General features: G+C 39.8%; 1 protein-coding gene across 9 annotated transcripts in view; it reads left to right on the top strand.

Annotated features, from left to right (window-relative positions):
- Positions 1-12,317, top strand: part of L3MBTL3 (L3MBTL histone methyl-lysine binding protein 3) — a 114,761-nt gene that overhangs the window by 53,250 nt on the left and 49,194 nt on the right. For all 9 annotated transcript variants that reach the window (XM_089530401.1, XM_089530399.1, XM_089530392.1 and 6 more), the window contains exons 9-11: positions 91-226; positions 2,355-2,446; positions 6,877-7,028. In XM_089530401.1, the coding sequence (XP_089386527.1) occupies positions 91-226; positions 2,355-2,446; positions 6,877-7,028 (380 nt within the window). The remainder of the gene's footprint in view (positions 1-90; positions 227-2,354; positions 2,447-6,876; positions 7,029-12,317) is intronic.

The following is a 12,317-nucleotide window of genomic DNA, read 5'->3' as shown; positions in this document are numbered from 1 at the left end:
TTGAGCTTACATATAAATCTACTTTTTAAAGTTGCTTCTACTTGCTTGTATTCTTTGTTTCCTATGTTTTGTTACCTGCTTTGTTTTTAGACATGTGGCTACAGAATTAGACTTCACTTTGATGAATACCCAGATTGTTATGATTTTTGGCTGAATGCTGACTCTTCTGATATTCACCCAGTGGGTTGGTGTGAGAAAACAGGACACAAATTACATCCCCCAAAAGGTAATGTGTTCTTTGAAAAAACTATGGTGGCCAGAGATGTGATTCTGCAATTGCATTTGGAAATAGATATCCATTTCTTTATCACATTATGCTTAGACCTCCTGAAGAGCATGCAAAAATAAAGAATAAAAAAAAAACATGGTAAAAATGCAGTTGCTAGGCTGTTCAGTAATACAGAATACTGGGATATTGTTACTCCACTATTGCAAGAACTTCATCGGTTTAAAATTTATTGTTATTTATTTTGTCATATTTTATTTATTGGATTTAAATCCATCTTTCTCCTGGGATAGGAGCTGTTTTGCATGTTGATGCCAAGGTATTGACTTCCTTTTTTAAAGCTGTGGATGGGTTTCAGTCTAACCATCTAAGGGATTACCTCGTATGAACCGCTCAGATTGTTAATATCAGCTGGAAACCCTTTTGAGGACACAGTGGGTCACTGAACTATGAGATGACCTTTCTCTCGAGTAACTCAAATAATGGAACACACTCCCCTTGAAGTAACGATCTGTCATTCTCTCTTTTTAGGAAAAGTGTCAAGGCATCTTTTCAAGTTACCCTTTAAAATTGTTTTTAGTATTTTTAATCATTGTTATTCATGTTTTAATAATGATTTAGTGCTTATTGCTGATTTTAATATTTTGCTGTTTTTATAATTTGTTCTATAGCTTCATTTTTTTAACCCAAAACAGTATAAATGTTATATATTTATTACCATTATTCATTTTATTTTTTACCCTAATTTAAGTGATTCTCCCTATGCACTGTTGACCTGTGTTGAACAGCCCTCATTGTTCAGGAGGGCTTACCAGCCTGAGCAGAGAAGACTTCATCTGTCTTGGCCAGCTTTCAATTTGAACTGAACATGTTTTGACAGTTTCTTTTGCCAAACCTGTTTTAGCATTACAATAATCAACTTTGGATTCATGTTGTCATCTCTTTCTCTATAGTCTGCTTTAATCTGTTATTTCCTTTTTCATGGCAACCTCTCTTTGCAGTCATAAACAGGCAGCCTATGTGGGGGATGCCTAACAAGCATCCCGCCAATTTGGGATGAAGCACCTCCCCTATTTGGCCCATGAGCTGCTGGTGGGTTATAATGGTCAAACATATATCTGTGTACTTTGTAAAGTACTCCTTCAGCACATCTTAAGAAGTGAATTGATATCCACAAAAAACATAATGATCCTATTTGATTCCCCTCCTCACAGTTTCCCTTTTTATGGTGATTACAATGAAATAGTAAAACAGTTAAATGGTCCTTCTGTATCAGGACTTGCAACTCAAACTTGAGAAGTTGTCTGAGGGATCCAACTTATTTCGCCTTCCTAAACATTGCATCTTGTTGGTTGCAAGAGTTAAACCGAAATTATGAGCACATATTATCACTAGATATATTCTTTTCACTAGAAAATAAGTACCATATATACTCGAGTATAAATTGACGTCATGTATAAGTTGAGCATAGGTTTTGGAGTCAAAATCATAGATTTTGATATAACCCGTTCATAAGTCGACAGTAAAACTTAGAGGCATGTAACAAAGGATGTAAAAGACGGAGCACAGGAAAATTATGCCAACATGTCAGTGTTTTTCCCACCCAGGCATTAAAAACGGTCAGAAGGTATACAGCAGCAGAGAGCGTAGAGGGGATTGATGCTTCTTTTAGAATTTCCTGAGCTAGACAAAGCTCTCACTCTTTACCACTCTGCTCAGAGGAAGATATAGTTCTTATTTTGATAAGAGTTAAAGTACAGTACTTACATTGACCCGTGGATAAGTCGACCCAGGTTTTCTGGGTTGATTTTTTGACTAAAATTTCTAGATTTATACATGAGTATATACAGTATTTGCAGCTTTTGAAGACAAGCAAAAGGTTTAGTTTTAGTATCTGTACCTCAGTACTGCTTTCAGTAGAAGCTTTTAGGTTTAGTATGACGTTGACAATTAAAATTCCAAAAAACAAGAAGTTTTTCAAAAAGAGTTTTTTTCAGCTTATTAGTGATGGATGATTTGGCAGATAGTGAAAACGAGTTTTAACAGAGGTGGCTGCAGTTGACATAACTTCATCTCAGATTTAATGAATATTTTAACTTCTTTCTTATTTTTTGATGGGCTTTCTCAGGATATAAAGATGATGAATTTAATTGGTCTGCATACCTGAAGAAATGTAAGGCTCAAGCTGCTCCTAAATCCTTATTTGAAAACCAAAACACAGTAAGTTTTCTCTGACTGCTTCCCTACTGTCAGTAGCTTTCCTACGTTAGTTCGCTAATGTCCTTAGATCTTACTTAAAATATGGCATTTTTTCCCTCAGTACAATATATCTAAACTTTTCAGGGTAAAACAAGTGAAAGAATCCTCTAAACAAGGTATGGTGGTACATCTACCATGTATTGTCTGTTTAGCACAGTACAGCTATATCACACGGAATGTTAGAATAATAGATCTAGTATAATTTGTCAGCTTTAAGAGGTAACATGCCTCAGAAAAACACTTCAAGCCACATGATTTCCAACAGAGTTGATGATGAGCCTGTAATTCCAAGTCTGGAAGTATGAATTTGAGAGAGCCTTTTAACACTTAGTTCAAAGAAAATTAGGACCTCCAGGTTCTTCTGGGTCTCCAGGCCCAGTCTCACGTGAATTCTCCTCTAATCTTCTCTCATCCCAGCTATTCCATGATTCTCCAACGTTTGTCTTCCTTCTCTTCCATAGCATCTCCTGGAAAGTGTAGTTTCCCTAAAGCTTATTGCAGTGTTATTAATTCGTAAGCGAACACTGCATTTCCCAGGTACAGAAAGGATTGCCTGTACCCATCCTATATTATTTTATATATTATACTATATATATTTTGGCAATATAAATGCAAGCACATTTTTCATACAACCAGAGGCATCAACAGATGGCCAACATAAAAACCAAATAGATTACATAATTGGAAGTAAAAGATGGGGAAGCTCCATACTGGTGGCCAAGACTAGACCAAGTGCTGATTGTGGCACAGATCATTTAAAAAATAAAAATAAAATTCAAGAAGAGAGCAAAACCAGTCATCATACCAAAATACGATTTAAACAACATTTTCACAGAATTCATTAACAATATAAGGAACAGATTTGCAGTACTGAGAATAATAGATTGTGAACCAGAAGAAGCTTTGATCTGAAGCCAGGGACACAATAAAAGAAGAATGCATAAAGACACTTCCAACAGACAAAAGGAAAGTGAAGAAACCATGGATGACAAATAAAACGCTCCAAGCAATAGAGGAAAGAAGAGAAACAAAACAAAAAGGAGATACCCTGTTTCCCCGAAAATAAGACATGCCCATAAAATAAGCTGTAGCAGGATTTCTAAGTATTTGCGCAATATAAGCCATACCCTGAAAATAAGACATAGTGATAGGCGTGGCTATGCAGCATACCAGCATGAAGCAGTAAAGAAGACGGGTAGCCCTTTTCATCCCGACATCCCCTGAAAATAAGCCATAGTGTGTCTTCTTGAGGAAAAATAAACATAAGGCAGCATCTTATTTTCAGGGAAACACGATAGGAATAAACTTATGCCTGGTATACACTGGCTGAAAATGCTGTGTTGGCGCCAAAATTAGGGTTGCAGAGTGTGCGGCAACCGGACGCTCTGCAACCCTAATACATATGGCTGGCACCATCTTTACGTGGCGCCGTCTGTATGTGGCGTGTGTCATTGATGTCACACGCGTGCCACATTTAAACAGTGTGGCGTGTGTGAGACGTCTCTGCACTGCCCCAGGCAGCTTATGGCGGCCTGGCGGCATCGCCTCAAGGACCTCCAAAATGGAGCTCCTTTTGGGGGGTGGATTGTTCCCGCAGCAACTGCACGGCCGCAGGAACGATCCTGAGGAGAAAGGGGTCGCCCCTTTCTCCTCTTTAGCATGAAGCCCCAAGGACACCCCTTTTCTGGGCCCTGGAGAAGTGGCATTTTGCCAGTGAGGCTGCCCTGGCCCCAACTAGTGCGAAAAGGAGTGGCTGCAGGCCGCCCCTTTGGGGCGGTCTGTACTGCCCCTCCGAACCATGAATGCAGCAGTACAACGGCTAGTGTGCAAAGATAAGGAAAATTACTACAACAAATGTAGAGAAATAGAAGACAATAATTAAAAGAGAAGAACAAGAGACCTATTCCACAATATTCAAGAAATCAAGGGAAAGTTCAAACCAAGGACTATCACAATAAAAAATATACAATTCAAGACCAGGAAGGAATAAAAAGGCGATGGATGTAATACACAGAAGAGTTATATAAAAGAGATGACAACATGAAGGACACATGGAATGAAGAGCCATATGAAAATGAAAAAACTGAGGTGGAAGCTGCAATAAAGGAAATGGCAAATAACAAAACTCCAGGAACAGATGATATTCCAATAGAACTGTTGCAATCCACATTGACAGAGTCATCTCTAGTGCTAACCAACATTTGTCAACAGATGTGTCAACAGATATGCGGTGGCTCAAATGGTTAAGATGCTGACTCTGTTGATTGCAGGGTCGGCAGGTTGGGAGTTCGAGGCCGATGTGAGCTCCCATCACTAGTCCCAGCTTCTGCCAGCCTAGGAGTTTGAAAGCATGCAAATGCAAGTAGATAAATAGATACTACTCCAGTGGGAAGGTGAACAGCATTCTGTGCAATCATGCTGTCCACGTGATCACAGAGTATCCTCTGGCAATGCTGGCTCTTCAGCTTAGTAAGGGAGATGAGCACTGCCCCCTATGGTCAGACATGACTTGACAACCTTGTCAACAGGGAATACCTTTACCTTTATAAAAAACAAAATGATGGCCAACAGATTGCAAACGATCAATGTACATCCCCATCCACAAAAGAGACACAAGAGACTGCAGCAACTATAGAACCATAGCACTAATCTCCCATTAGGAAGACCACATGCTAAATGGATGGAGTTTATTAAAGAGACCATGAATATGAGTTTTGGGCAGAGCAGTAGAGGACAGGAGGGCCTGGAGATGTCTCATCCATAGGGTCGCCATAGGTCGAGATTGACGCAAAAGCAGTTAATAACTAAAATGATTTTTAAAAATACACAGATTTTTTATACATGGATTCAAGCATCCACGGTTTGAAAATGTTCCAAAAAAGTATAAATTTCAAATATCAAACCTTGATTTTACATTTTTTTATAAGGGACACCATTTTGCTATGTCATTATATTTAATGGGACTTTAGCATACACTGATGGGGGATCATGGAACCAAACCCCAGTGTATAACAAGGGTCCACTGTACATACGTACATACATACACACATACATCAGCTCCGAGACCAATCTGTCGGGCTTAGGAAGGGAGACTGTCGAGTAATAGGGTGAGTGGTATGCCAACATAATCCCTATTCTGTATCAACCACCCATGTTTAGGTATATACACACAAAACTTGAACACTGGGATATGGCACCTGGTCAGGGGGGTGGAATCATGATAGATCATTGCGACTCCACCATCACCACACTTTCCTGCTGCAGCACAGAAAAATCTGGGTGAGGGCAGGGCATACTCTAAATAAATAAATAAACACAGAGAGATTAACCTTCTTCAGCCTCATCAATTAGGTCTCTGTGGTACAGGCCAGGTCAGCATGCTCATCCAGGATCTGGGTGATCGCTGTTTTACCATTCACAAAACTGGCGTTATGCAGCAGCATTTTCAACCCAAGGCAGGGTGGAGGTGGGAGGTGCAGTCACAAAGACTATTCAGACTATTTGATCAGGGAGATACTTTTGTGGGAACAAACACCCTGTTGCACTCCCCTCTTCCATAATATTGTGATTGTCTCCTCCCTCCATCTATCACTTTGCCCTGTATGACTCCAGTGGCTGCTCCTGAATCTGTTCTCCATCTCTTTCCTCTGCAAAAAACATTCCTTTAGGGCAGGCAAAATGTTTTCTGTTAAAAACAACCAAAACAGTATACAGATAAGCAGATGGTGAAAGCAGATAACAAGGGCCTGTGTCAGGCAGAGGGACAAGCCCTTGCCCTCATGTACCTCCAAAGTAGCATCCCCAAAAGCACAACTTCTATTTGGTGTTGCCCCCTTTTGCAATGAACCCAGTGGGGTGGACCTGCCCAACCCTCCTGCAAGAATCCTGCTTTTATTGGCAGAAACAGGCAAGTCAGCTATGTTGGATGAGGAGCTGCTCAGTCAAGGCCAAGAGCAGAGTCTCACTGGGGAAGCAGAGGTGCAAGGCAACAGCAACCTCTTCCTCCCTACAGTCTTGAGATGGTCTCTTGGTCCTCTTTTTTCCTCTCAGTTCTGTATCAGTAAAGCAGTACATCTCATTTTTTATGTCATACTAAATTAGGCAGGATATCATTTTTATGGCATAATAAACAAGGCAGGACAAATTTTCCAATTTTTTAAAAAAAAAGATTAACACAATTGGAACATTTTCAGAACATTTTGGAACTCCTTTCTGTTTGTTTTTTTATGGCAAGAATACTAATAAGCAACCTGTTCTTATAAATAGTCAGCTGGATTTTTTATGTATAATTTATTATTCAGCAATTTTAAATTTCTGTTTTATGTCGTGTTGCTTCAAGGAGTTAAATAAAATCTCCTCCTCATTATTTTTTAAACTTTGTCTTTGATTAGACTGTGATTCCATCAGGATTCCGCGTGGGGATGAAGCTTGAAGCAGTAGACAGAAAAAATCCTACATTCATATGTGTTGCTACGGTAACTGACATTGTGGACAGTCGTTTCCTGGTTCATTTTGACAGTTGGGATGAGAGCTATGACTATTGGTATGGCTTTTTAAAGAGATTGTTTGGATGATAGTTTTTAGATTTTGGAAATAATTTTTTTAATTTTTATTTCTTTTCCCATTTGATTGCTATGAACACATAGTACCTGTTTTTCTTTAGGAAGGTTCTAGATTTTGAAAACTATAGGCAGCATAGTTCAGTGCAACAATATAGCATGGAGTCAGATGGCTTCTTGTGTTTGTTTGTTTTTAATGCTGTAGCATGCTGTATAATGTAATTATGCAAACAGAAAACTTTTGAGTTCTGAGGAACTTCACCAGGGTGGATGTCAAAAGTCAGGCAGTATTTTTCTTTCATTTCTTGCATTTGTTCTGTTATAACAAGAGCATATATCAACACTTCCATTTAAAACATACAGATAGCACATCTTTTAATTATAAGAATAATTAAAATTATTAGTCTGTTATTATTAATTCATTGTAATGAGATGGACAGGACATGACACATTTGTCTTCTTTTTACTTTTCTTTCTTTCTTTGATATGTATCTATGCTGTCTTCAAATTGGGCAACAGAAGTAGGCTGTCATTTTGAGCCCACACGTTGGTGTTTAAGTGTGAGGCAGACTTCCTTAAGGAGATGCAGGTGGTTGCTAGGAGAGCTGAGAGTAAATGCAGAGTAAAATTAAAGATAATCAAATGAGAAAGCAGATGAAGAAAATGTCAAAAAGAGAGTATAGGCCAGAACATGGGAAAAATAATCTCAGAAGGCACATGAAATATGTTTAAAGCTGCTTAGAGTCCTCAGCATCAAATGTCCTGACACCCTGGGTTGGATACAGTTGAAGAGGATAATGGAAGCTGACCTCTTCTTGGCAGCCTCCTCCACTCCTGAAAAGAATGCCTTGACACGCATCCTAGACTTCAGGAGAGCGGATTTCAGTAAACTTAGAGAAATACTGGGGGTGATCCCATGGTCAGGAATACTAAAAGAGAAGGGAGTTCAAGATGGATGGGAGTTTCTCAAAAGGGAGATACTGAAGGCACAAATTAAAACAGTTCCAGTGAGAAAAAAAAATGGGAGGTGTCGCAAGAACCCAGGATGGATGACAAAGGAACTTTCAGCTCAGCTAAATTTTAAACGGAACATGTATAAGAAATGGAAAAATGGGGAAATCACCAAAGAGGAATTCAAACAAATAGCTAGCAAGTGTAGAGATAAGGTCAGAAAAGCTAAAGCACAGAATGAACTCAGGCTTGCTAGAGAGGTTAAGAACAACAAAAAGGACTTTTTTGGATATGTCCGCAGCAAAAGGAAGAAGAAGGAAATGGTAGGGCCACTACGTGGAGAAGATGGCAAAATGCTAACAGAAGACAGAGAAAAGGCAGAATTACTCAACACTTTCTTTGCCTCAGTCTTCTCAGAAAAGGCAAAGGGTGCTCAACCTGAGGATAATGGAGCAGAGGACAGAACAGGGGAATTTCAGCACAAAATAAGTAAAGAGATAGTATAGGAATACCTGTTTAACCTAAATGAATTTAAGTCTCCAGGACCAGATGAGCTACATCCAAGGGTATTAAAAGAACTGGCAAATGTAATATCTGATCCATTAGCATTAATCTTTGAAAACTCCTGGAGAACAGGAGAACTCCCAGCAGACTGGAGGAGGGCAAACGTTGTCCCTATCTTCAAAAAGGGGAAGAAAGAGGATCCAAACAATTATCGTCCAGTTAGTCTGACATCAATCCCAGGAAATATTCTAGAGCAGATAATGAAACAGAGAGTCTGTGAACATCTAGAAAGCAATGCCATAATCACAAAAAGTCAACGTGGGTTTCAGAGAAACAAGTCATGCCAGACAAACCTGATCTCTTTTTTTGATAAAATTACCAGCTTGGTAGATGAAGGGAATGCAGTGGATATAGTATATCTTGATTTCAGTAAGACCTTTGACAAAGTTCCCCATGACATTCTTGCAAGCAAGCTTGTAAAATGTGGGCTAGACAAGGCAACTGTTAAGTGGATTTGTAACTGGTTGACCGGACGAACCCAAAGGGTGCTCAACAATGGCACCTTTTCATCCTGGAGAGAAGTGACCAGTGGGGTCCCACAGGGCCTTGTCCTGGGCCCAGTACTGTTCAACATCTTTATCAATGACTTGGAGGAAAAAATTGGGGGAATACTTATCAAATTTGCAGATGACACCAAATTAGGAGGAATAGCTAATATTCCAGAGGACAGGATCAAAATTCAAAAGGACCTGAATAGACCAGAAAGCTGGGCCACAGCTAACAAAATGAACTTCAACAGGGAGAAATATAAGGTACTGCACTTAGGGCGAAAAAATGAAATGCACAGATATAGGATGGGGGACACCTGGCTTAAGGAGACAACATGTGAAAGGGATCTAGGAGTCCAAGTAGACCACAAGTTGAACATGAGTCAACAGTGCGATGCGGCAGCTAACAAGGCCAATGCGATTTTAGGCTGCATCAATAGAAGTATAGTGTCTAGATCAAGGGAAGTAATAGTGCCACTATATTCTGCTCTGGTCAGGCCCCACCTGGAATATTGTGTCCAGTTCTGGGCACCACAGTTCAAAAAGGACATTGAGAAACTGGAGCGTGTCCAAAGGAGGGCGACTAAAATGGTGAAGGGTCTGGAAACCAAGCCCTATGAAGAACGACTTAGGGAGCTGGGTATGTTTAGCCTGGAGAAAAGAAGGTTAAGAGGTGATATGATAGCCCTGTTTAAATATTTGAAGGGATGTCCACCGTAAAAGGTCCAAGTGGCCCCTTTCTCCTCCTCCCCGCCGCCACGGGGTGTCCTTGGGGCTTGAAGCCCCAAGGACACTCCTTTCCAGGCTGCGAGGAAGCGGCCTTTTGCCGCTTCCCCGCAGCCCGGAAAGCGGTGGATCGGGGCCTCAGCGGCTGCCGTTCTAAACACTGAGGCCCTGATACACTGGGGAAAGGGGTGGGTGCAGCCCGCCCCAAACGGGCGGTCTGTAACCCACCGATAAGTCATCTTTTTACCTTTTAGAGAAAAATGCAGCTCAGCAGAGAAACAATTTTGAATGTAGATTTATGTTATATTGTTTATTTAAGCAGTTTGATATTTAACTCCTCACCTCATCAGGAACAAGAATTCCATGCAAGTCAGTGGAAAGGATTTCCTCCTGTCTACCTTACTTTGTTTCTAGGCTGACTTTGAAGACAGTGAATCTCCTTCCTCTGAAACCAGTAGAGAAATAGAGGAGGATAAACCAAGAGAAAACAGATCTCTCATTTTTTCCATCACCAGTTTACTGTATACTTATTATGAAGATGCTCTTTATGTGCCTGATTTTTACTCATAAGAGACACATGTCTAAATAGAAGAGAATAATTTTTAAAAAAAAATTATGATTTTAAAATAATAAATAAAATAATATATTTTTTATTTTTATCCCGCTTTTTGCCAAGCAGTCAAAGTGGAGTACAAAAGGTTAAAATATATCCAAAAATGTTCCCAAAATGCAAAAAGCCTCCCAAAATGTTGTAAGCTGTTAACTGTTGGGAGCATGAACACAAATAAATATAGGAAAACCCTGAATTTAATTACTGTGATAGAAATAGAAATCAGGTATCCTTATATTAGAACAACAAATTATCTTTTTGCAGCAAAACAAATTTTTCTAACCATAATGCCTTTTATGTCTACAGTCGCCTCACAACCTTAGTTATGCACGGAGGAGCGACCTCCATTACTTCTAATGGTTTGTGTGCCTTATTCAAGCCTATGAGCCTTAAATACATGTGAGCCTCCATTTTTGCGGGGAGGGGAGGTCCAGAACAGATTCTCCACACAAACGGAGGGCCAACTATATATCTATGAATTGTCCATGTGCAACTACAGAGTTTGTTCAAGTTTGTGCCACCCTTCAACAGTCCTTTAGTGAACAATTAGTTAAGGCATCCAGAAACCACAGAGGTAAATGATTCTTCCAAGGAGTAGTTGCAGAAGTAAAAGGCTTGGTAATGAGGTAGGACACTTCTTCCCGGGGTAGTTAATGACTACCCCAGGGATGACTTCATCAGGTCAAAATGAAAGTATTCAACATTCAGTAAAAAGCTATTGCTCTCACATTTCTCTCCCCTCTATAGCACTTGCAACTGAAATGGCTGTTTTACCATGGCATATTGTTTTCTGTGAGTGTTACATCTGAACACTAGATGGGGCTATAAGATGTTTTCTGCATTACTAGATTACTAACTGGTTTTACTAAACAGAAATAAATCAGGGTGGCCTGGGAGACAGGGAAATAGTACAGACTGAAATTCTTTTATGTTTTGTTTGCTAATGTGAATTATTATTTTTAAAGTTTTAAGTATTCCTAATAACAGTACTGGGGTTGTTATTAGGTCCTGTGGGCTGTTTAACTATTTTAACATGCATATTTTCAATTAATGTTAAAATTATTTCCTGCCTCTCCATGGAGATATTTTCAGTATCCTAAAAATACCTTACAAGCACCAAAAAATAATAGCAATAAAATAGCTGGGTAATCTCTAACCAAGCTTGTAAATACCTGGTCAGATTATCACCGTACTGAGTAAACTTAAGTTCAAGCAACTAAAGCAAGAATGCTGATTAGAATTAGTGTGTGTGTGTATGTGTGTTTGTGAATTCTTGTGTAAGACATGGGCTACCAAAAGATATTTTAAAAAAATAATAGTAAGGTTTATGCTTGGACTCCTTTCTAAGCCAAACCCTGCCCCTATAGCCAAGTATTTACTTAACAAATCTGTTTTTCAGCATTTCCTAAAAGACCAAGATAAATATGGTCAAATAAATTCACTCTGAGAAGCTATTGCAAAATTTGTTTCCCTGTAGCAGGAAATCCAGCTGTTCATGTATGCTCCACTGACTATAAGACGCCTTAGATGAAACCCAAATTACAATTAAGGTAGCTGCGGGAATAAAAACTAATCAATATTTTATCTGCAGATGCATTATAAAATTATGTTTGGCTCAGCAGAAATTGAAGCTTTAGGTGTGCTGGAGGCCACAACACCTTTTAAGAAAGGCATTGGCCTGAAAAGACGGGGGGGGGGGGGGTGCCTTCTGCATGGTTTGAAGTCGTGACAATTAGACAACACACACCCCAAAACCACAGGAAAGATGCGGTGGAGCCGCCTAAGGCAGCCCAAACCCAGCAGCAAAAGGAGCTGATTTTATCCACACCTTGCCGCAACCCATTCAGCACTGCAGTAACGGGCGGCCTCAGGACCGCAGCATCTGGTTGCTACAGTCCCACACCAATCAGGGCGGGAGTGACCTCTGGCCATTC

The sequence above is a fragment of the Sceloporus occidentalis genome, unplaced genomic scaffold (assembly GCF_023333645.1).
Source record: "Sceloporus occidentalis isolate IW3139 unplaced genomic scaffold, rSceOcc1.0.p SCAF_6, whole genome shotgun sequence".
NCBI lineage: Eukaryota > Metazoa > Chordata > Lepidosauria > Squamata > Phrynosomatidae > Sceloporus > Sceloporus occidentalis.
Note: the sequence above shows the minus strand (reverse complement) of the source record. Positions and strands in the feature narration are given on the sequence as shown.